Genomic DNA, 26,577 nt, shown 5'->3' with positions numbered 1-26,577 from the left:
GATATCTGAAATTCATCTAATTGGCTTCCTTTCCCCTAAGACTAAAGCAGCTTTCTGGTCTTAGGGGAACACACACCTTATTCAAGAAATCTGTTCTCACCTTGCCATTTCTTTCGCTGTGGTTTGCTCTATTTAGAATGTGGCTTTGAGTCATCCTTCCAAAGTTCAGGATAGTTTTCCAGTGAGCTCCTCAGAAAACGGCTTTGATCCGGGTTTTGGCAGTCAGCTCTCGTCACATATTTCATTTGTTACTTTAGACTAAGTCCCCATCCAAACCAGCCCAAGAGCAAAGGAGAGGAACAGCTCTCCTCCAAATATGGTCAGAGCTAAGCCAGTTTCTGGAGTAGTTTAACACATGGGCGTGCGTAAGAATGAAGAGAACTGGAACAAGTTTTAAATAATGCTCTAAATAGACTGTGGTGAAATGTTCAGCACTTAAAACTAAACAGAAAATCCTGAAACAGATAAAAGAATGACTATGAGCCTGTTAGCAAATATAACTGTGGTGATCAACTCCAGCAATAAAATGCTGCTTAAACCCTCTGAAATCATGTCCAATGAAACAAAGGTTAAACCCAAGTTCCTTATTGAGCATTTGGTTTATAAAGACCTAATAAAGTTTATACCATGAAACACAAAGGAGGAGGTTTTTTCCAAAGCAATTATACTGGACAGTTATAATAAAAATACTTACCAGAAAAAATACTCTTCAGTATTCACCAACTGAATCTTAATTCAGATCACATAACTCTTTTGCTTTTAATTAGGATTGTTTTATTTCTCCCCACTATTGATGGATGTTCCTTTCATCAGTCTCTCAACTTCAAATTCACACTATTTCACAGTACTCTGTGTGTGGATTATGAGGCCAATTACAAGAGGGTCTCAAACAGCAGTCACATTCATCAAATGTTCATGCATTGTAGCCAAATATAATCTGGCCACTAAGAATAAAAATTATAGAAGTTTTTAAATGTGAAAATATCAGCAAATGGGAAGTTTTCTATCTGATCCTGGAAACACACAAGCCTGGTATTCACATGCAATCTATTTCACAGAAACACCAGAAAGCCAAGACCACATCTCACAAAGCACTGACATTTTGTAACTTGCTCCTTACAAGAAGTACCCAGCACCTGCTGCAAACTGATTCCTATTCTCTTGTCATTGATTTATAAAGAAATAAAGCAAATTTGATGTTATCCTGTTGGATAAAGGAGCGCCTGAGGCTACATACCCAAATCGAGCTGCACTGTGGTTCAACACAAAGGCTTGTACAAATTTTTAGGAACACCTCACTTCTCCCAGAGCTCACTTTTGACTTTTACAAAACACAAAAGAGTCTATCAGATACTTTGGCTTTGTGTACTTTGGAAAAGAATAATTTGAAGTCTCACAATATATCCTTACAATTTAAAATATGTAACTGTGGCAGCTTTTGAATCGTAACTATAAAATACTGGAGCACATATCTATAAAGGAATAAAAACTATAAATTGCATGAACACTTCAAATTGTTTCTTGTTATAGAAGTTTAATTATTTAGTTTAAAATAGTATGTAAAAACTCCTTAAAAATAGCATATTTAAAATGCTTATCCAAATGCAATTGCTATGCAAAAGGCAAGACTTTTCTTAAAAAAAAAACCCTGACATTTTGTATTTTGTGCTTCAGTGTTCCTTAAAAATAAGCACTAAGTAATCTACAATTAGCAAAATATAAGCATATTTAAGCTATGAATTATAAGTTAATGAAATAAGCTGCTTCAATGGGAAAACATTTTATTAGGAAATGGAAAATACTCATAGCTGGAGAGTCAGCAGTTGCTTTTAAAGGATGTCATTAAGCTGCCATTATTTTGGCAAAGCTCTGGTCTCAGAGAGGCAGATTTTCCTACACCATTGTAGAAGTCCTTGGCAAATTACACAATATTCATTAAATTTAAATGGGAACCCTTGATGTCTCCTGTAAAGATGTCCCAGGGAGTCAATTTTCAAGGAATTCATAATGTGGGCAGCAAGTTACCGGAGAAGGAGACATTCAGCACCTGAGAATGAATGATTTAGAGAAGGAGGTGATCTGACACATTCTGGCTACTCCACAAGACCCTGAGCCAGACTCCCACCTCAAGTCACAGCACAGGCAGCCCAGCCAGCCACGTGCCACATACCCCAAATTTCCTCAGACACTTCCTAACCTCCCCAGGAATGTGGCTTGCTTAATTCCTGAAGTTAATATCATCAGGACTGAAAAAGCAGAAGTGACAGCTGTGCTTCAGCCCCACACCTGCGACTTTGGGAACTCATCCCCCTGTTAAACTCACACTTTCTGGGGGATTTTCACCCTGTCACTGATCTTGCTAGTAAGGGATGCTGTGTTACATCTTCCTGTTGCAAACAGAACCTGGCACATGCTGGGAGAAGAGATTCTTTAAAAATCAAGACTCCTAACCCTATCAAACTTCTTATTCTTGGGTTTTTTTGGATCCCAACAATGGAATCTCCCCAATGTTGCTTCTACTCATTCCCTGCATGTCACACAGCAGACACTGTTTAGGCTGAAACAAAAAAAAAAACCAAAAACATCCCACAAAGTTTCTCCCCTTTTTAGTATTCTGCTTCATTTAAATGTTGCATGGCCCTAAAACCTTTTTAAGCTGCTTAGTTTTAAAGTATAAACATGTCAATGTTTAGCCATGGAGGGTACTTTTCTGTCCTAAATCATCATCCATTTATCAAAGACCAATCTACATTACTAAATGCTGTAAAAACACATTATAAATACATTGCAATAATCCCCATGTAATAGCCACTGGCTTCCAGCACTGAATATACTTATATTTATATAAACATTACACAACCAGTGCCACACTATTTCCAGGTTGGGCTGCACTCAGTGTGGTAGCCTTCTATCATAATTATTCAATAAGTACAGAGAAGAGAAAACAGCTTCCTTTAGCAGACAGTCTTATTCCCATCTCTCATAAAATGGCACTATTACAAAACACTCCAACAAAATAATCCAACATTTAATTCATTAATCCAAAAAAAGAGATGGGATTTGTTTTTTATCGTCATTATTTATAACTTTACAAACACGCCCAGTGTTACACAAAAGGGCAATGTATCCCAAGTGAGCTGCAGCCAGAACTTGCACAACACTCCCATAAAAAAAATTAAAATGTGGAAATGAAATCCTGGTTTTTACTCTCCATGGCTCCATCAGAAAATAACTTTAATATGTACAACTGGGCTGTCCTCAATGATACTTCTAGTTTACATCTAATTTCAATAGTTAACTGCTAAACTACATTTAAAATGGGCTTGAAAACCTTTATTAAGGGGTTGAGATGGTTAATAATGAAAGCTCAAAAGGCAACTAAATGCTGGGGAAACAGGAAGCTGTTTAATCGAGTTGGGCTCTCATATCATCCATGGATTGCAGTTGGTATCAGCTAACAAACATTATGCCTCTGAGGGAGGGAAATTGTGTGGCTCCCTTTTCAGATGGGCACAGGGGCTGAGATTAGTTACCAGATGTGAATTACAGATGGAAACTGCTATTTAATAGGCAGCGTGGTGCTTTCTGAAACCTGCCTTCCTCCTGTCTTTATTCCTCACCTACTCACACACAGGGTAACTGCAAAATCCGTGAGCCACGGGGTGAAACTGATGGAAATCTGCAAAACAACACGAGGGGAAGTGCATGGAGAGCTCAGGAACTGGCTGTGATTCCCTGTAAGCACCACAGCTCATGGATACCTCTCAGAGGAGAGCTAAGCTGAGTCCATAGATGTACTGACAGAGGAGCTGCCCACAGAGCAGGTTAACTGTGAGGGAAGGAATCACATCCCTGTGGAATTGAAGGTTCCAAGAAATCTGAATGATTCACAAAATTCTTCTCCCAAGCCACGACAGTTCTGCACACCTTCTTACCATCCAGAAAACTTGCTGTTGTCAGAGGACAGACTTTGCTGCTTTGCTGCTTCATGGAAGAGGAGAAAAACTTGTGGGAGCATTATAAAAAATACTTATGGGCAATGCAGGGAGGATGCTCCAGTTTTCTGCCATTCTGGCTGGTTTTTACTCTGTCAAGTATTAAGAGAAATGTGTGTTGTGTTTTGCATATCCAAATTTGCATGTTTGTTCTCATGCTAAATGCTGTTCTGGCCTGCAGTGCCAAAGATCTCCTGGTGATATTTACACAGCAATGGCATCAGAGGAACAGTGCATTTAAAAGGGTTGCAGATACCACAGAAAAAAAGACATACAGATCAGTACATTTATGACAATGCCTTTTTTTTTTTTACTAATTCTAAGCTTTGGACACTATTGAAGTGATTTCCCTTAATGGCCATCCTGCAAACATCTGGGAGGTTCATTTAGAGCTGTCCCTAAGGAAATACCCCTCTCTGTGGTCTGAAAGAATTAACACCATGGAGTTTAGGAGTCACATGCTTTGCATAACACAGATTAATGTCACAATTCAAGAAATACTGCGGTAGTGCATTGTGGTGCTTTATTAGTGTTAGACATGCAATATTTATTTAATGAACAGAAATCAAAATATTAAGATAACATTTTAATCAAATTAAAGGGTCTGAAGTTGCAATAATGGAACAAAAATAAAGTTTTTCCATGCATTCTAAGTTTATAGTTCTCACAAGTGCATATAGTCATGATTCTGTACCATTATTAAATGTAGACAAACTACTATTGATTGCACGAGACAAAATAAAACCCCTAAGTTATAAGTAATGTTCCTATCTTTTACAGACTTCCTATATAACCTGGATCTTCAGCTTTTTATAATACATTGTAATACAAGACATCTGGAAGCTTCTAAGATGAATAGGAATGGCTCTACCACTTCTAACATACAGTGGCTTCTGCAACATAGTAATTATAAATGATAAAACAAATGCCCACCATGCTTTAGGAGACTCTGACCTTTTCAACAGAAACAAATCTCAAACGCCTTCATAAACAGATTAAAGTGCTACCTATTGCATATTAAATACTTCCAGTGACTGTATCAAAAATTTTAAGTTATAATAAATCCCTGAAAATAGGGTTTCATACTGAAAGTGCTGACAGACCCTTAAATCTAGCATCAGGAACACAGCAGTGCTACAATCCTTCAGCAAGTACTTCAAAGAAGGGGAAGTTAGTCAACATGCTCTAAATTCACCATTGTAAAAGCCCAGCTAACACCTCTATGGTATCTACAACAGCAATGGTACATAAAGAGCAGAAAAGCAAGAGCTTACTTTACATACTTGATGTGGGACAAGAATCTTCCTTTAAAGCTGGAAGTGTAAATAAACCCCCAGTGCAGCAGTAAACACATTAAGACAGCAGTTCTGTTTGTTTGAAGATGCATCCAAGAAAGGGCATCCTGTACAGAAAGAGATGCAGGCTAGTATCTAATGAGCATGATTTTCATCAGGTCCCCAAATCATGAAACCTTTCTAGATACAAGGCAACATTTCCACAGCTGGAAAATTACAAATAGTTCTTGACACAGAGCCAACAGCAATAAATGTAGTTATGTATAATCTAGGGAGAATGCTACATTCATTAGGAGGTGGAAAACCAAGCTAAATGTAAAATACAGCAGCAAGAGGTAATATATATAAATATTAAACATCCTTCTTGAATGGCAGAAAGTTTACATTTCTTACTTACAACATTAAAGTATGGCCTTCATATTTGTCCTTTTAAGTAAGCAAAACACATGGCTATGAGCAGAGCTGTTTCAAAGGATAATTTCAAAGTACAGTGCATGCATGGATGAACTCTTTTGCTAATTTATGAGACAAAATATCAAAATAATAGGGAGATGTTCAGAATTTTCATCCCTACATTTTAAAGGGCAAGAAAGACTGACTACAAGTGGTAAGTTTTTATGGGTTTAAAATGATCTGCAAGAAAGTCTACAATTTTATCCTTCAGGAAAAACAGAACTTTCTTTGTTTTCAACATACAAATTACTCTGTATAAAAAGTTTTTGTTTAAAAGCATGGTCCAAAAAATGCATGTGAGGGGAAGATGCTTTTCAAAAATAACCTCAAAATACAGGAAAATGCTAAAATTTTATTTCTAAGCAGGAAAAGGATGTGTATGTAATGTTTCAAGAATGCCTCCAAAAGCAGCCTGAATCTTTACCTATATACTCTCTAAAAATATCCTCATAGTTGTTAATGTCCCATTCTGCCTCTCTTAGTAACTTTACCTTTTCCTAAATTGCATTTGTTGCTCTCCTTTCTTGACAAACTGTTAGAAACAAAAGGTGCTTTTATTCACTTATAGATCAGATAAAGACTAGATAGCACATTCAAAGCTTCACTAAATTTCTTCCCTAATGCACAAAAATTGATCTTTTCGCTACCTTTAATCTGCTTATCGTTCTCGGTATGCAAATATGTCAAATGATCTGCTTTTAGTCAATTATGCAGTTTGATATTCTACATTTACATTCTAAAAGAAGTGATTTCAGAGGTGCTAAATATAGTAGAGTTGCATTTTAATAATTATAAGTTGGCTTGCATGTGAGAAGTCATCGGAGCACATTCTCTGGTTAGTGCAGTTGTTAATCCTCACTGGTGTGTATGATTTAAGCACTGTGGATACTAGAGATGGTCTCATACCAGTCAGTTGAAAATCAGTGTGGAATTCAAAACAATTGCAGAACATTTCCCCATCAACGACATGAGAAAACCGCTGGCTTCGGCCAAACATTTGAAAATGTTTAAGAGCTTTTATGGAAATACTGAGTAACTGAAATACATCTTGGTGTAATTAAAAAATGAAAATCTAATTGAGTGCAAAACCCAACTTCCAACAGCAAACGCACCATAACCCAATACATGACCTTTGGCACTTGGAATATATTACAACAAATTTACAGTCATTGAGATCTTAAGTGGGTCAAAAGGACATTCATGTGGTTTGTGAGGTACCAAACTTGATACATCCTTAGGCTGACAGAAGAGAGACTGCCTGGTGTGGGATGGATTTCTGCACTGCAAAGTACAAATGCAGAGCTCTACAGCTGGGCAGGGCTGGGATCACTCAGGATCCATCCAGGCACAGGGATCTACACCAAGGGTTGGGAACACTGGCTGCACACATTTTAGGGACAGTGCTAAATGGGGATGGGAGGTAGCTGCTAAATAAAAGGAGAAAATAAAAGAGCAAAAGCCAACAATAAGTAAATGAAATCTGAGAATATTTGTGCAAAGAAGTTTTTTTGTAACAATAATAATTCTGTGCTGTCCTACAACACTAATGATGTCAAAAGCAGTCAGATAGAACTTTTTCAACCTTTCCACATATTATTCTTCAATATAATAACAATTTCTGTGGTTTTAAAAGTTAAAATATATTTAAATCTTTTACAACAGGAAGAAAAAACTGGAATTTAATTTCAACCTTTTTTTGCCACCTCAGCAACAGCCATTTCACATTTAATTTCATTTCATTTTCTATTAAAAAACCCAACAGATCAGGTGCAGAAAGAGAGGAAAAGAAAGTTTTCTTAAATCCAAATCTAAAACATTCTTTGTATGTTTTTAAAATAACATTTTACTGTTTCACAGCAACAGAAAATCTAAGATTCTCATTAAGGATATTAAAATTAAAATATATTCATGTTAATATTCTGAGGGTTCTCCTACAGTATTATCCCATTATATGTTCATCACGATACTTTTCCAATTCACTGAGTAACAGATACCTTTTTAATACAGCATTTTACAAATAATTATTAAATTATCCAGAAGATATTTACTACATTCTTCTTTCATTTACCTCGATCAAAACTGACTTTTAGAACTATATACATGGAATACAGACATTTTTAATGAAAAGCCTAAGTACTCTATATATGTTTAAGCAACATGGCCTATTTCTAAAGGCATATACTTCGTTGTCATAAGACTTAAAAAGTTAAGACACATATATCATGTGAAACTCAACCTTAAATTGATTTTTCGTGTCTATTTAATTCAGCCTCTCCATTTCTGCTACATTTTCATCGCAGTAGACTTTGACTGAACAGAAGTATTCATTTCTTTATTCCATTCTGGAGTTCTCCAGCTGTACCTCTGACTCTGTGAACACTGTTCCAAGTACTTTAACACATAAAAAGGCATGCAGTAACTTCATACAAAAAGATCCTCAAAACAACCTTATGTCATGAGCTCACTACCAAAGTTACTCATTATACACAAAATTCAGCATTTAAGTGTAAAATAACTGGTTCCAGCATGTGCCATGACAGAAATGGCACTTTTTTTGTTACATTGTTATATAAAAAGCACATGGTATAGAATACAGCATTTACTCTGCAAGGATTGTGCATCACTGCTTTCCTCTAATGTGTGCAGAACTACATTCCATTGCAACAAACCACACTAAGGTTGAGTAGAGCACTACACTGGCTTGAAAACAGTGGTCTTGATGGCATGCTGTAAGAAAAGAATCAATATATTTGCCTAATATCAATAATCATTCAAGGAAACATTCATAACAGCACAGGCTTCCCAGCTGCCACGTGGTGAACACTAAGCTATGATATGAACTGCATGGACATATTTAATATGTATCATTAACTCTATTTTAAGTATTCTGTACCTAAAGGTGTTAAAAAAAAAAAAAAAAGTTACTTAGGCAATCTAACAGAATACTACTTTTGGCAGCCCCTGCTAGTGTCTGGAATTTAAAAAAAAAATGAAAAAAACCCACGCCATTGTCTCTCCTCCCCATTTTCCTGGAATTTCTTAGGAGAAAAGGAATGAAGAGAAGTCAAAACATGAAAGTGTGATTTCCTTCCACTAACGTATTCAGCAGAAAGTGCCCTCAAGTACTGCTATCTCAGCTCTTGGAAAATTTGCCAGCTTTCCGAGAAGGTTCATATGGCACTCTGAGAATACTGGGGGTTTCCTCCATCACTCGTACCAGAAGATTGTCAATGTAATCCTCGAGCTCACGAATGTGGGTGTCTTTCTTCTTGAGCTGCTCTTTGTGTTTCACCAGCTCCTGCAGAACCTCCTCATACGTGAGGTTTCGGTATCCTGCAGTGGCGTCGAAAGGATTTCCTTCCTGGTAATTTAGAAAAAAAAAAAAGGTAAATTTAGAAAAAACACCAGATTTTATTTCAGTTCATTGCTCTCAGCAAATTGATTGGTTATTGCTTTTAATGTTTCTCATGTGCATCTCTTGATAGAAGCGTTTTTTTTCAGGAAAATCTCTGTTTGCTGTAGCGCTTTTCCCTTCAATACCCCACTGGAGCAGAGAACTGGAAATGGCTACCCAGCTGGATGAATATTTCCCACACTGTCAGCTCAGAATAAAATCTCAGTGAGGTGGACACACAGTCAGTATGTCACAGGTAGTGACCACACGAGCAATAACCACAACAACAGCTGGCAGGTCCATTTTGGGAAACCAACCACCTTAACTGTAGAACAAGAGAAGAGCCCTGAGAATTCAACTCCTACTGTAACTTCTCCGAGTCTTCACCTTTGTAGAGAATCACAGCAAAGCATTTTCTCAGCTCTAAATGACATCAGCCCTCATCTGTCTTTCACATTCTATTTTTAGTCACCAGTGGTTCTCCAGGCCTTGGCTTCTGAATTACATTATAAAACTCTCAATTTTAAATCTCAGGTGAAGGTGAAAGGCTGCATCTTACTTGCACCAGAGCACTTAAGGGAGAAATGTGTGCTTATAGAAGACCTTGCTTGCTTTAAAGCAGGAGAGGCTCAGAATTAAGCAGTAGGGAAAACAGAATTGTTTCTGTCATGATTTCTGATGACTCAGTAAGTGCAGGTATTAGCAGGGATGGACCAATTAGTCACCTTAAAAAGGGCAACATCTGATCCAAAACACTATAAACTCAAATGTCTTATTTTGTGCTGGTTTATAAAAGTAACAGCACCATTAGACATGCTAAGCAGTATGTTTTATCCCATTCAGAAATGGAGACATTCAGAAAATATGGAACCTAAAAAATGCTGCACTTCTAACAGAGCTCACGAAACAGCTTTTCTTTACAGCAGAAACATGTCATTAAAAATTATAAAGCTTGCACAGCTACAAAGCACACCACATAATAGTCATACTCATTCCTTTTCCATGCCCCATTCCTCTTCTTTCCATGCAGCTCCATATTTGCACATTGGCACATGTCGACCCATTAAAACACGCAGCTGGCTAAAGTTTTCAAATGAACCTAATTAAAAGTGATGCTGCCCTGCAAACAGGCTGAAGTGTGACAGATCAGCCTCTCTCCATCAATTAAATTCTAATAGTAGCTCTCAAAAATAGGTGCTTTTAAGGGTTTCTCTCTCCATTTGAGACATTTAATGTCATATTTATGCAAGTATATTCAGTATTTATGACTTACCAAGGTAAGGGATTGTAAGTAATCAGTAACTCCCACTTTATTATAATAGCTAATCTGATGAAATTTATCAATTGATTAGCAACTTATTTTCAACAAGTACAGAAGAGAAAATAAGTTCACTTTGTGGTCATATTTTTAGCACATTTTCTTCTGCAAGAAGGAAGTAAATTTTTCTCTGTATGGTACTAAATTTTTGTACACACTGGAAAAGATATCATTAACATTTATATGTCTCAAATATAGTATGTGCCTAATTCTCTGATTTGGCTAAGGAGCATTGCATAAGATGCAATGATGACCTTAATCATGCTATCAAGTTTACTGGAAAATTGTGTGCAATATATATGCCTTAAAGATGTTTTATCATCCACATCCTCCATTTACATCTTTGGGGGGGAATAACCTATCACATTAATGATACAAGAAAATTCTTGTTACAGTATGCTAGTACTTAGAAATTAATATTAAAATTAAGAAGATTTTATATGTTCAGTTTGGACCAATAAGGTGGTATTTAAAAGCATAAGGAACACCTATATCTTTACAAAAATAGATACCACAATTCTAACGCATAACAATAATCTTTAAATGAATTATTAAGGAAAAAAATTATTCTAAACTACAAGGCATGCAAAGAATGGTTGTCTCAGCTACAAAACCCTACTGGGGTACACACTGCCAGCCAGAGGAAACAACATTAGCTAAAACGAAGGCCTGGCAATCCCTGATCATCTCTTCATTGTTCTAATGAGGAATTCTGCTCTGGGAATATCATCTAAGCTACTTTCACATCTTTTGTCCTACTTACTTCATCTTCCTTTCAGTTCTTAATTAGGCCTTAAAGAGCTCACGCTGCCCTTTCAACTGGCTACTGCTCCCATTTAAACACTGCTTTCAGAGACAGGTGTTGGCATCAGAGAAGGCATACAAACATAATTACTAAATAATATGCACAAGGAAGAAATATAATAACTTGGTGAGGGCTATTATTACGGAATCTAATAATAAATTACTTCGAACACCTTAGAAAGCAATCCTGAATATTTTAAAAAAAAGATTCGAATGGTTTCATTCAAAACTATGGTTGAGATACAGTTTCTTCCCCACCTAATTTGTATTTTGCATTAAATGAGCACCACCTCATAATCCTACAACTGACATTTAGGATAGTTGGTATTCCAAAAGAAAAAAATCATCAAGGATTTCTTTTATCACCTCTAAATCCTTTAAATAAAATAATTCACATCTTATTTCTTAAAAGAATTAAACCGATGCTTTTACCAGCAATAAATTACATGATTTGCAGTAGTACATATGCAAGCACATAGAAACTGTAATTATGGTTACTTTACAGACAATGGCTGCTAAGTTAAATCAATTTTTTGATGTCTCTTTTTGTCAGAGATTAAGTAACTGCCTGGTAGAATTCAGTTTACTATCTGATCAAAGGCAGCCTTCAAATACTCTGACATCTCCCACCAGCTACTTACATTATAAAAACTTGGGCATTTACAATAACATCAAATGCTATTACAAATCATTTGCATAAACCAGCAGAAAACAAACAGTACAAAGTCATATTTGCTTGTGAAACTTGTTTTCTATATATTTTCAAGACTGAAAACAAACCCACTTTTAAAGATGTCATCTATTCACAGAAGAGATTCTACTAAGACCACATTTTCCTTCAAACAAAGACACTGCCTAGGAAATCTCTGGATTCTTTTTTGTCTTTTCATAGTACACAATTTATTCTCAGTACTTTTAGAAACAAGAGCATTTTGAATAAAACCTTCTAGTATTTCTAATTTTTAGTGTTTTCAGCTGTTCATTTATTATGTGTATTATTAATCTTATATCAGTTCATAATTTCAATTCTGATCTGCCTTCTAAAGACTGTCCTCAAGTCTGGTTATAGTGATGGTAAACTCCTGTTTGGCCAATTAATACATCACTGCCTAACAGAGCTCCTCACCTGAACATTACTTCTCTAGAGTCATTTAAACCACTCCAAAAATCCAGGTTTCTGGGTTTGTCACTTTTTGTGCAAAGAACTATATAGCTCCTTCATCATCGTATGACAGGTGAACTCCACATTGAGTGCAAAACTGTTATTTATTTCTTAATTTATATTAAGCCTGTGCTTTTATATTCAGATTTTCTGGGTATGCAAAAAAAAAAAAAAAAAGAAGAAAACCCCAACATTTCCATACAATAGGTTAAAAAAGAACAAAATCTTATAAGCTTGTCCAAGTACCAATTAGTTGGCATTTACTTATGGTTTTCCATAATGTTTCATAACTCACCGTTTTTTTCCTGAGATCCTCAATGCCAGAAGGATTCACATTAAAACTGCAGAGAAAAAAACAGACCAAACAAATATTAGCAGTGCATGTTCACTTGACCAAAACATCTACTAGAAGAAAATACTGAATTAGGCATACAGCTACGAAGTATTTAATATGGTTTATTTTCTTGATTTTTTGAACTTAGGAAAAGAAAATATTAGAAATTAAAGGAAATTTTAATATATGCTGTGTTCCAAATTCTTTGTATTTTTCATATTCTTTTTGTCATAAAATTTGAATAACTAATTAAGAAATGCAAGAAAAGCTATTATGGATTGGGCTTCCTATCTCTTCTCTTATCTCTAGACTTAGCTTGAGCTTCTAAGCATGAAGTGATACTTTAAATGAAATATCCTAGAAAGAGGTCCCTGGGATGAGACTGATAAAAACCAACAACCAAACCCTACAGACTAACATGTATTCCCAGCTATCATGGCAGCTCCTAGAGGACAACGGTCCTGTAGGAATTCCAGTGAGATTCCAGTGAAATTGCCTTCAGTTAGGGCTAAAAAGCCATCTTCCATCAGCTACACTTATTTTGTACTTAAAATTGAGTAAATAATATATTATTTAATAAATCTAGTGGTTATTGTACACATCCAGAAAGCAAAGCTCTTTCATGGTGTTGTTGATACTGATAAAAACAGGCATTGTGTGAATGCCAGGCTTGAGAAACTGCCCACTGGTGTCTCAGTTTGGTGTAATTATTAGCAAGTATTTTCAAAAATCAGTGTTGCTGTGTTCTTATGTACTTGTTGCAGCAAACTTGGAGAGAAAACATTCTCTGAAAATGTGTTCAGAATCTGGATATGGCTCACAAATATTATTTACTTGGTAGCACCACAGCAGACACATTCTCTCACATCACAGAATCTACTGTTTTGTTAGACTGCATGTACTGGCTTTGGGGGTGATATTTGACTGAGAGGTACAGAAATATAGCTACACTTTTTTTTAATTGTAAGGACTTTTTAAAGTAGGGAACATGTATTTTGTGACTGTTCACCACTCTGTTATCTGAATTTATCAGCTGTATATTTCATGGTGCAAAAGTGGTCGGGGAAAAAAATTTGAACTTAAAATATGTAAAATAGAAACAATTATTTTTTTCCTGTAAAGAATTCTTTGTTTATGTTAAAATTTCTTTCTAATTTTTTTAAAATTTAATTTTTACTTAATTTTTTTATTCTGTACATGATTTTTAATTTCCAAACCAGGCCACCATTTGCTCACACAAAAGTCCTGCAAACCATTGGCGGGCTGAAGGAATCAGACAGAGACTGAATGACATAAACAGTCACAAGCAGCAATCCAGAGGTGTCTGAGGAATGGAGTTTGGCTAATTCCCATTCTACCTGTGTGTAACAGCGATCCCCAGCAGTGTGCCTCGTTTGCTGGAGCTCACTTTTGAATGAGGGGCCTCTTTCATGGGCTATTGTCTGCCAGGGCAAAGCAGAATCCCTCCCTCCCAGCCCTCCTTTCAGCCTCACACGGATGTGTCAAACACATGATGAACTCGCTCCATTCATGGCTGCCTTCCGTGATCCGAGGACAAAAAAAATGAGTTAACTGAACTGGATCGAATTAGCTTGGTGAAAACCAAGAATGTCTCTATTTAACGAAGTGTGGCGTTAATTTGGGATATCTTTCTTTTGGGACTGTTTCCTCATGTTAGACAAGATATAGAATAATACGGCCTGACTGCTCAACTGGGCGACTTTCTGAAAGGTTAAAAAAGCACGATCTTTAGCTGCCTTGAATGACTTTATAGTTTCTGTGAAATAAGTTCTGGGACTCTTTTCCACGGCAGCAGCTTAAAATGAAAGCTGCAGTTCTGACTGTGAGTCGCTGCGTTTGAAAATTAGAAGTATAAATCACTGGCAATATGGACTAGTTGTTTGGGGGGTTTTTAAGCAGTAAAAAACCTGCAGTCATTTCTGTAAAATTGTGGACATCATAACTGCAATTACAAAAGAGAACATCTGCGTATTCCACATGAAGAAATTTGAATACACTTGCAAAAAAAAATGAAAAGCTATTAAAATATTCCCCAATAAAAATCCAAACCCCATGAAGACGTAGTCATATTTTAAGGAGATATGTAGAAACTGTACTGCTTCTCGAGGAAGAAACAGGTGCTGAGATTGCACAGAATAACATTTTTCTAAATCAAAGTGTCTGCTAAGTAAGGTGGGAGCTTGTCAGCCTCGCTGAGCCCTGCAGGTTTTCCTGTCAGTGCTCCCAGCCCAAGGTGAGTGTGAGCAGATCCAGACTTCCACCACTGCAACCCTATTTCACTGTCTGAGGACCAGGCAACACCTCAAATGAAAATACTGTAAAATTATGAATGCATACAGTTGGTGGAGTTGTCTGTTTGGTGGATTGAAATTCATGAGAGCATTTGTTTTTTTGGTTTAAATTTCATCACAATCATACATCCCTAAAGTTATAATCTCACTTGATTACTGGCAATAATTACAAAAAACCTGAATCCAGGACTGCAGCCCACATGCTGTACAAGTATCACAAGCTTCCTTCGAGCAGCCATTCTCTTGACTGCCTAAAAGCATTCTGAAATCATTGATCTAAGCAATTGTTAAAAAAAAAAATTGTTTTTTCCTGTGTTACAGTCACAGTGATAGTATTAGTAATAATCCAGTCTCTAGGCTGGATAAACTGGCAGGGAACATCTACAGAAGAAGTTCACATGTTCACAACTTTGGAAAAAAGTATCTTTTTGGATTTTTGGGGTTTTTTGAGTGCAGCTTACAGCGAACAGCAATTTTGAAACACTGGCATTGTGGGATTCTATAATTATTTTTTGTCAATTATGCCCAAACTAAATGTGCTCAGTTTACAAGTAAAAAGATATTTCTTTTCTAACAAATGGACATTTTATGTGTTTCACGTGCCTTAAGGTGATGTCTCAGGACCCATACTGATTTTTAACAGTTTGTCCCTCACGAATAATAAACTTTCACTCACTCAGATCACCTTCAAGACTAAAAGGAGCTACTAAAAGGGAGGCAAACCACACCAGCACAGATTAAAAATCAGCTGCAGTAGGATCATGGAAGTGACACTGAGCCACCCAACTTGTACATCACCCCTACCCCTTTCTAGGTAGAACAGACTTCTCCAATCCAGCACAGCAATTAGTCCTGTCCACCATTTCACTCATCTGGGAATTCAGTTAGTGTCCTTGACACTTACTTTATTTATAGAACAGACATTTTTACCAGATGAAATCATATCCATTATTTTATAATTCCGTATTATTTCACTGCTTTGGATATAACTTTCTCTTTGCATTTTTCTTGAATAGTAAAGTTTGTTTGAATTTCTGGGGTTTTATTAGCTTGGATTTCAATTTTAGCTCATCTGAGACGAGAACCCTTTCTTATTGTCCTTTTCCTGAGGGGAGAAAGTGATGAAAAATAAAAATAGTATAAACTAATAAAGGAGACAGATATACTGCAATGCTGATTCTGTGGAGTGGTTTGGGTTACTGTTTCATAATCATAGCAAGCATATTATTTTGTACTTTACTGTTATTTTCTCTATTTAAAAACATTTCATTAGAACCACATGAAACTTTTTTTTCTAAATAACACCTATTTTTTATGGTAGTTAAATACTTCCATTGCATGTTGAGAATTTACAGTTTGTTTAGAAAGAATACAGTGGAGTTGAGTTCAGGATGTGTCACAAGCTCAAGCTTATGACTGCAACTTATAATTTTGTCTCTTGAAGTTTAATGGTAGTTAAAAATTCAAACATTAGGTCTAGTGGCTGCTTAAATATTTAGCTTCTGAATGCCTAGAGATTAAAACAATCTTTATCAAATCTTTCCTATAACTGATTTAAACATTTTAGTGCCATTTACTCTGACAACATAATGAATGGGAATCAGACTCCTAAATTATGCTCCATGGAAAGAGTATTTTTTTAAGGAGCAAAAGCTTTTTTTACTTATCTTTTGCTATTCATATTAGTTGCATGATAGTAGTGTATACTATTAGAAATTAAAATTAGGATATTTACATTAATCATTACTATTCAAAGTATTAAAATTTATGTTAACATTCTGTAAAATATCCATTATACCAATGAGCTAAGCGTGAGCTTTCAGTTTCTTTCCTTTAATATGAAATGTCTCCACACAGGTAATTAGCAAAGCTCTACCATATTTATTTTCCATTAGAGTTGAAATTCCTATTTCTATTCCTTCTTCTCTGGCTTTGGACTGATTGTTGCTACAGTGTTTATGCATTTTTCTTTGGATTCTTACAACACATATCCAAATCTTGAAATATTAAGAAGCTATTTAGGTTATTACCAATGCGCTAGAAAAAACCAAAAGTAATGAATAAAATCAGATACAGTTAATGAAATTCAGAAACTTCGCCTTCCATAGAATATTGTCAGCCTGCTGTGCCTGGCAATGCAGAGCTCACTCAATATTCTGAGAAGGAATGACTGTCTTGTCTGGCAGCTAAACAAGTACAGAATAAGCATACTACCATTTATTTTGCAATTAGATTCTGGGGAACATCATTTAAGACACTTCACTGTATAAATTGCTCTGCTGTCAAGCCATGTTCCATGGCCTCTGGAGCTTGGGTAACCCCAGAAGGACACAAAAAGAGTATCAGGTTTTGTGGCTATCACTCCCTTTTCTTGGTTAGTTAGTATTTTTCAGTATATAAATATTCTTCTTTTTACTAGTTGTGCTATAGCAAAAGAGTTTTGTTCTCAAGAGACCACTAAAGAACTGTTAGACTAAAAGTTGTTCCAGCATCTCTGCTAGAAGACCCTATTAGTAGAAATCTCTACGTCAACAGAACAAACAAAAAAAAAACCAAACAACCCTAAAGTAAAATTTTACACGGAGACTTCCAAATCCATTTTTGAATGATTAAAAAACCAGAACTAATTCTTAGTTCTTATAATGAAACAGAAAAAAACTCCCACTGTTCATTGCTTTTACATAGTTTCTGCATTTATTAATAAAGAAACAATATAACTAATTATTCTTTTTAAAAATAAAATAGAACAGGCAGTGTATTTTCCCTTGGGAAAGATAATATGCCTCATGCATCCTCTCAAAAAAGATTTCACATGCCCTAATGGGCACCAAGAGACAGTGAAAGCTTGAAAATACATTGTCATGCAGCCAGCAGGATGAACTTTCCTAACAGTATTCCTAAAACAGTTAATTAATTAGGCATGACTGATTGCTGGTGAGGAGTCTGCAAAAATCAAGATTAATATTAAGTATTTCTACACTATCCCTCTAAGAACTGATTGCTCCAGCCCATCTTTGTCACATCCCAAATGCTGTGACCACTGCTTTGTAGGAGCTTTGCAAAAGATTTCATTATTCTCTTATCACATCCAGTGATCTTTCTAAATCAGATGGTAACAGTCCTGGCAGGACAGACTAAGAATCTCTGCACGACTTCCATTTGGTTTGTAATTTCTCTTTACCTCTCATGTGCCTCAGCAGTGTAGTTCTTTTGTTGAAATAATGCTCCACTGACAGCTTTACCAAACTGAATTAATAAATACTAACAGTCCAGAGTACAATTAAAGTACTGTCATAGTCCATCAATATTCTACCTAGACTGTAGATCACAGTTGACTAAAGTCTAGTCAAATTTCAGTAGAGAACTGAAAAAAAACTATTAATTTCAAGAACAGCAATGCAGAAGTACTTTGCTCTTAAAATAAGACATGCTAACACTGACAGAGGAAACAAAGCTCTGAAAATAGCATAGTTCACCTGATGTCATTTTTTGACTAACAGAGAAATAAATATGTTAAAATGTCATAACCGATTTCTTACTTCAGCAAGCACAGTAACATATAGAGATTTCTGATAAAGGCTTGTGAAAATTAGAAATAATGAATTGATTTCTACACTGGATGTCCTATTTGGCAAAGAAACACACAGCCACGACAGCCCTTTGGTCTCATCAGGCAACTTTTGGGGTTCATTCCAATGGAGCTGCTGCCAGTAGCTCTGCAAGACTGAAACCATTTAACAGTGACTTTGATTATGTTGAAGTTATTACACTAATAACTCACCCTCAGTGCGGTTTGGGATAACAGGGTTTACTTTAGAACTGCAGCTGACTCGAGACAGGCACCTGCAATACTGTCACAGCTGAAGTGACAAGCAGTAACTCAGACAGAGGAACACCAGGATGTTGCAAAAGCTTCTTTAGCTACCTGCCCATCACACATTCAAAACATTCATGTTTGCTGAAATGCAGCAGATATCAGCAGTTCTTTACATTTAACAATTTAGTATGATCCAAACCCATCGCTGTTATCAAGAGCCTCCTGTTTTCATGGCACCTCACTCATTTTTTAACAAATCTAATAATGACCATATCAAAAATGCAGACATTGCTTCTTTCAATCTTGCCTCCATTGGGAAAAATCAAACTGCAGTCACTGATTTATTTGGAACATGTGACATTGGAGAGACAGGCAGCTCTAAAAGCCTCATGTGATGAAGGGGGGAGAGAGGCTGAAGAAAACAACCACATTCAGAAACTACAAAGCAGAAAGATGTAAAAGTTTAAGGATTGGGTTGGTGTTTTTTTCTTTTTGAGTTGCAAACTTGAAAAACTGCTGAAGCAGTCAGAGAAATACAGAAAAAAAGTTAAGTAATATCTTCATAGTTTATGCCCAAGTTATCAGTGAATAATATTATAAATATGAGCATTATTCTTAATTGTTACAGTGAATCCTAGCAAAACACAAGTTTCTTTCTCTTGCACTATTCCATCCTCCACATTGCTTAAAATGTAACATACTTACTGCTACAACTTCAGATCAAGTGTAATCAGCATGGAGGCACAAGCTTTATCTTCTTTTCTCTGAAGTACAACAACAGTTAGGTCAAGGAAATGCTACTTTAGAAGGCTTTTTTAAATGCCTCTCTATCCATGTATGCATATATGCGTAAATACAGACACACACACTTTTTATGTGTGTGTATTTTATATATATATAATGTTTAATAGAAAGCTCCCAAACAGCTATCAATCCAGTCTCCCAGATCTGGAATTTGATCCGACTAGTAACAACCTGTCAGCTTTAAATATTGGACTATTTGTCTCCCTGTGTCCAGTGCCTAAGATCTTGTTAATTACCTAAACTCCCTTTCTGTAGGTCTTGTTAATTACCCGTCTCCTGTCTCAGAGGACCTTGTTAATAACTTGTACAATCTCTCTAAAAAGGTCCTAATAACACATTAAAATTAAAGATGCTTTTCTTTTAGCACTTGTCAAGTGGTGTAAATTGAGAAATTTTCACATCAGTTTATTAGCCTGTAGTGTGGTGTCATGTATTTTCCTAAACAAAAACAATTTCAGAAAAACGATGCACAAGCTTTGGTTGTGGCACAAAACAATCTTTGTTTTCCAGGAGCACCCTCAGTTTCTTTAACTGTGTTCAACACAAAAGCCACGTGGCTTCTGACTGCAAATTAACCTCCTGAGAGCCATGACAATAGCAGTAATTGTAAGAACGACTGCAATTTAAGGCAATATTAGGTAAAAGTTTCCTAACAGTGCATTAATAAGCACAAAGACAAAATTATTATTGGTAAATGCTGGCTAAGAGCATTAGACATTGTTTGCTTAAAAATTCCTCATTGGCTGTATGATACAAAACCTCTGAAACGAATAGATTTTGTAGTATTTGCAAAACCAGCATTTTTTGTTTCACTATGAGACTTCTGCATTTTTAAATTGTCAAGGAACCAGCTCACAAATGTCTCTGTTATGCCTACAACAGACAATAGAACCCCCCCAATCTTAACACTTACATAACACTGCCATGTCGTATCTATAGGAACATTTAAAAATACACATTTATCCACTCAGCATTTGCAGGGGGTAACAAAGTATCATCCCCATTTTACAGATTCAGCCAAACCCAAGAAACAAGCCTTTGCCACACCAGAGATTAACAGAAATTAGGGTCCATATTTTGTGATTTCCTGTCAATAAGTACTGTACACAAACCAAGCCGGTTTTATTTGGCTTTTCCAAAATATCTCTAAAATCTTCTTGAAACGGCAATAATAAATAATAGCAAAAAAAAAAAATAATTTTCAAATAATCCTGGGATACTTGCTTTTAGAAAAAAATCCTACAGCTCATCCAGACAGCAGTCGATGTTATGAGCTGCTGTTCCCATCATTGTTACTGGTCAGTCAACATTACCAACCACAATTAATTAGGATGGACTTAAGTCTGACCCAAAGTTCACCAAAGTCACTGAAAAGGGTCCCACTAAGGTTACAGATGTGGTTTCACCAGCGCTGAGAACTTGACATTCACTCTATAAATATCAAGGAGTTGTGTTTGGTCAATTTTTTTTGAGCGTTGTGTAACAGGGTTGCTATGAGTTGAGTTTTTTGCCTTCCACTTTGCTCTGTCTGCAGCCTGGCCCCACAGAATGATGTTTTGTGGCTACAATGTGCTCCTGGAACACATCCTCCAGTTGAATTTCATCAGACAGGAATCCAGGTCAGGATGTTCCACCATCCAAACCAAGGCTTAGCTAAGTGGGTTTAATCGGGAGATCCACTTGCAAAGCAAACACCTGATCCACAGCAGAACACTGATTTTGGGAAGCCCTCAATAAAAAATATACTATACAATTAAAAAATATGCAGAAATGGTATCCATCCAAAAGAGCTTAATGGCAAATTGAGTAAATAAGAAACAACTCAAAGTTTAAATTCCCCGTCTGTGCTTTCTGCATACTGAATTTGTTACCCAACTTCATTTATCTTGTGTCCACATATTCATACAATTCTTTCCTCAGTATCACTAGCTCAAAAAACTAAAAATGGAATTCCATTCGAGAAATCCTCCACAGATAAAAGGTAAACTGAAACTGTAAACTTATCAAATATGCACATTTTGTATTAGTTTCTCCTTCAAAGAAAGTAACTGTGCAACATACATTTGAAAGAAAATAAACTAAGTCTAAAAGGTTCACACAGAACATCATAATGGAACATATAAAAATCAAGAGCTTCTAACTTAACTTATTGGATGCTAGATATTATGCCATAATAGCTGTCTCATAAAAAAGGTCAGAATGTTTATTATTTTTGGCTTTTTGAAAATAAAATAATATCTATTTGTCTTATCAAAAGTTTATGTTTACATAAAAGTCAAGAACTAGTAAAAGAGACTCTCACACAAAGAGGGAAACAAATGACTAGAGTCTTTCTGAATGGGCACTGTGATGAGCTTTTTAATTACAAAACAAAGAAAAAAAAGTCCATCATGATTACCATTAAAGATTTATATTTATCAAGATCTGTTGCATTCAAGAACTTCAAAAGATTTCACTACTTATATCTAGCATCTGCCTGAATACAGTGTTTAATTAAAAAAAAACAAATGCTATGTAATTTTAATTAAATTATTTAAATTATTTCTCTTTAAAGGAGCACATTTAGATGGAAGTTTAGCTTCTGACAAACCAAGCTGCAACCTAACCTTAGGCTGTTCTAGAGAAATCCTTCATTGAATAAAAAATATTCTCAGGTTGTCTGTAAACATGTTGTTTAAGACACTAGGAACTGACTTGACTCACAGAAGGCACTAAAAAGACAATTTACTGAGGTCTGGATGAGCTTCTAGCAATAAAATCTTTTCTTCAGCAGTTTCATTTCATTTCATTTATCTACTTCACATCCATGATTAGTGCTGTTAAGAAAATGATTCTAAGTTTAAATCAGGAGTGCATGCATTCTAATGTATGAAAAAAACTTAGCTGGGACACAGTAAGATCCCTCTGTTCTAAAAGAACAAGATAGTAAGAAACATTTTTTCCTAAAAGAAATTACTCCTGTGTCATTAATTAAGGAATTAATATACAGGAAAGGGTGAATTTGTTAGAACCATGTTTTCCATTTAAAATGGTGATTGATTTTACAACCTTTCGATTCCAGTCTGAAGCATTTTAATTTTAAATGCATTTTCTACCAAATTTAAGTCATTAAACAGAAATGAATCATTACCTTGAAAAAACAAGGACTGTTAATTTCTGGCATTTATACACAAAAAAAAGTAAAAAAGAGAATGCAAACTAATGAAAGTTAATTACCTTCTTGAACATTTATCTATTGTGAACAGTAATGTAGGTGGGAGTGTACATAAATATACATATATATATTTATATATATAAAGAGAGACAGTGCATCTTTCTCACTAGCAAACAAAACCCAGAAAGGAAACTAACTGTGGGTTACACTTTCTTTTCTTAAGGAGAACAAGTAAAGCATTGATAGACAAACAAAGATTAAATTGGTTTATTTAAATCAAAGTTTCTTATCAGCCCTTGTAACTTAATTCATTCTGCTCAGCACATAAACTGCTGCCTCGTGCAACGATTTCAATACTCAGAACTCAGCAAAGCTGCAGTGAGCCAAATGAATTCAAGAGAGGTAAGTGCTCATGTGGGTCCTCCCATTTAGAAACTGAATCTTCTTTAATTCTTGTACTTTAACATATAGAACATAAATACTCTTTTTTTCCCCAAACAGTGACATCCACAGGACTTCTTTCTACTACTCACATTATCACCACTCTTTTAAATTTATTCCATTTCCCCTTTCCCTCAAACTTGAAACCTTTCCCTCTCAAAACCTGACTTGGGACAAGGTAACAATTAGCAAGGAATGCTCAGTTAAAGCAGAGACTTGCAGGGAGAGTCCCTCCTGAAGCACAAAGAAGGTCTTCCACAAACACAGCAACATTCACAGCACATATTAGCAATAAAAAAGTAGCTTCAAAACAAAGCAGGAAACGATCACATCATATAAAAACTTCCTAACTTTTACTTAGAAACAGACAAGCACCGATATAAGCGTATATAAAGCACAAAGATTGCGTTCCTCAACACTTCACATTTTCATTTATATAACATGTTCAAGATATCAGATTGAAATACAGCAAAAACCTACCTTGAAGATGGCAACATGCTCGTAGGCTTGAAGTTTGCCATAAACGGATTAGTCGACTCATAATCAAAACTCTCCTGATGAGCTTCCCCAAACGCACTCGGTGATTTCAAGTCAGTGGAACTCTCTGATCCCCCATTGCTAAGTTTATCTGACCTCTTGCTATCTTTTTTTCCAGTCACTCTTTCAAAAAGACTAACTTTCTCTTTTTTCTCTTTTTTAATTTCTTTTCTGATCTCGACAGGTTTGGAAAACAGACTTATGTTTTGATCCCATGTTGCTGGGCTTTCTTCAAATGGATTCTTCTGTCTTGGCAGTGTAGCAAATTTTTGGGGTAACGAAGCACTCACATTAAATGGGTCATTTTGTGCTTCAAGTGCAGTTTCATCAACTGTGCTGTCAAGTTGGTTCATTTTAGAAGTATCAACACTTAATGTCCTTCTGTGTGGAGATTTTAGACTCCCTGCAAACAATCTGTCATTAGTATATTATCCATGAGACACTATATCACAGTTTATGACATGCAGAAAACCCATTTTAGCTTAGATCTAGAAGCTTTGCAATTGAGTCTCAGTTCAAAACACTGATGAGTAACGAAGCTATTAAAAAAATAACAGCTGTGGCCTTGATTCATGTTTCAGAAATGTTTGTGGATAGGCAGCACAGGAAATTTTTGTTTCCTGCATGAAAACTAAATTCTACAGGGAAGACAGCAATGACTGGTGTGCCATTCCAGAATGAGACAATAGTATGTTGCTGCATAATAACTCTGAAGAAGGCAAAATATTTTCAGTTCTTTGAATAACTCAGGTTTAAAATTTGGCGATAGTTTTTAACTTCTTAACTAGACATTTCTCACAAGATGTTATTTTGCCTAGTCCCCTCTAGAATGCAATGTACTCTCGAATGAGGACGTAATAAGAGAAAATGTTAAATTATCATACATTATGAGCAATATAAGTTATTTCTTGAGCTCAGCAACAGCAATTACGAGTTACCAGCAACAAAAGCAGTGTAAAAAATAGGCCAGCAGTATCTCTTAACGTTTTGGCCTTTTAAGTGCTTCACAAACTGCAGTTACAGATTCTGAATGCTCTAAGAGCAGTGAGCTGAAATTGCAGTGGTCACAAGTTTTACTTACCACCTTCATCAACTGAACCAAAGGACTCCAGCTGACGCCTGAAGAGATGAGAGTAGCCAACAGTGCTGGATTTCATTTTCTCTGAGGAGACATGTGGTCCTGTTAGATCTGACATGGAGTGAGCTGAGGACAGCCGCTGAGGTCCCAAGAGGAAAGGTTTTTTTGGTTTTGATTTCATTTGCACTTCACCACTACACACCTCTAGATTTGCACCAGGTATGTGAGTACTTGGGATGATTGCAGAGGATGTATCTGAAAACGTCCCATCGTTTTTCCGACCCTTCATTTTGTCTTTTAGTTTAGCAAATGGGGATTTGGTTTTGTCCTTCATTGACAAATCAAACATACTTGCTGTCATGTTATTCCTCATAAACTGAATATTGACGTTTATTTCTCCTCTGTCTTTTGTTCTCTTCCCTTGTCTGGATTCTAGAGGAAACCACCTTAAAGGACAAAGAGAGCAAATTCAGTTGTGTTTTCTGGAGGTTACTCATTACACTCTGGTTAGTTGGTTAAATGCATCTGGTTAGAACGATTTAAAATAGGAAACCCCAAATCCAGTATCAAAGATGCAACCATTCCTGTACTGAAAAACTCCTTTGTTTATGTTTGCTTTTGAAGAGAAAATTTAATAACTAAGCCATACAAAGCTCTTTACAGTGTCCACCCATTTAAAAAACCAAAATCAACTCTGGAAGCTGACTGAACTTCATCAAAGCTAATGAGCTTGCATGAATGAGAATTTGTATTTAATATTAATTATAAATACAGACACATTTTATTTTAATATTTAAAAGAACACTTGATAGTTTTCAAGCGTCCTTTATTTAGCAGTGATGATAGTATTCAAGTGTCCTATATTTAGTAGTGATGTACAATATTGTATTCTATGTGGCAACTGCTTCGTCTAGTAACACTTCCTCCTTTGATTTTGCTCAGGTTTATACACTAGCAAACATTTTCCCTTCATTCCTTCCTTCCAAGCACTGGTTAAGATTTATGTCAATTGCAGCAGCACTGGCTAAGAAATATCTGAGAGCCCTGAACATTCAACTACCATCTCAATTCTGCACTGCCTCCCCTCTGGATGCTGACAGCAACTCCACAAGTACAACTGTGAGCATGTAGGTGTATCCAAGAGCATCCTCTCTTTTGCAGGTCACCAGCAGGATTAACTTGAGAAATATTTCCTTTGGAACCATGATGTAAATCCCCACTCCTTGAAAAGAGATCAAAGGTGTGATCATCTGTTTCAAAAAGCCAAGTGTGTTTCTTTGCCAGGTCCAGCAAAAGCTTTATCATTATCCAAGTGTCTTATTCATTCCCTATTGTGCTCCATTGTCCCAGGGAAGGATCTGCAGAATTCTGGCTCAATCGTCCCTCCACAGCTTCACCTAAATGAATGACCAACACCCAATCCCTTCCCCACAGCCATCACCAACAGCCTGTCCCTACTTCAAAAGGGCACAAGGGCATATTTCAGATCCACCAGCTCCAAAGAAGTGCTCTAAACCCACTGTCAGGAGAAACCCATGCACACAAACTAACATAACAGCACTTTACCATGAGTAATTTTTACCTTGGAGATTGAGAAATTAAATTGCTTATTGGCACAGATGCGAAAATGATTATACAGTTATGCATACATTATTCAATTCTGCCAAATATAGAAAAAA

The 26,577-nt window shown here is 36.0% G+C and overlaps 1 protein-coding gene across 1 annotated transcript in view; it reads right to left on the bottom strand.

The window, feature by feature from the left end:
• Positions 1 to 4,496: 4,496 nt before the first annotated feature.
• RAB11FIP2 (RAB11 family interacting protein 2) overlaps positions 4,497 to 26,577 on the bottom strand; it is a 32,474-nt gene continuing 10,393 nt past the window's right edge. Inside the window, exons 2-5 of the mRNA XM_085064732.1 lie at positions 24,902 to 25,344; positions 23,764 to 24,223; positions 12,717 to 12,762; positions 4,497 to 9,104 (exon numbers count right to left, since the gene is read on the bottom strand). Of these exons, the coding sequence (XP_084920858.1) occupies positions 8,877 to 9,104; positions 12,717 to 12,762; positions 23,764 to 24,223; positions 24,902 to 25,344 (1,177 nt within the window). The 3' untranslated portion in view covers positions 4,497 to 8,876. The remainder of the gene's footprint in view (positions 9,105 to 12,716; positions 12,763 to 23,763; positions 24,224 to 24,901; positions 25,345 to 26,577) is intronic.

This window comes from Lichenostomus cassidix, chromosome 6 (assembly GCF_008360975.1).
Source record: "Lichenostomus cassidix isolate B80296 chromosome 6, HeHo_3.0, whole genome shotgun sequence".
NCBI classification, from domain to species: domain Eukaryota; kingdom Metazoa; phylum Chordata; class Aves; order Passeriformes; family Meliphagidae; genus Lichenostomus; species Lichenostomus cassidix.
Note: the sequence above shows the minus strand (reverse complement) of the source record. Positions and strands in the feature narration are given on the sequence as shown.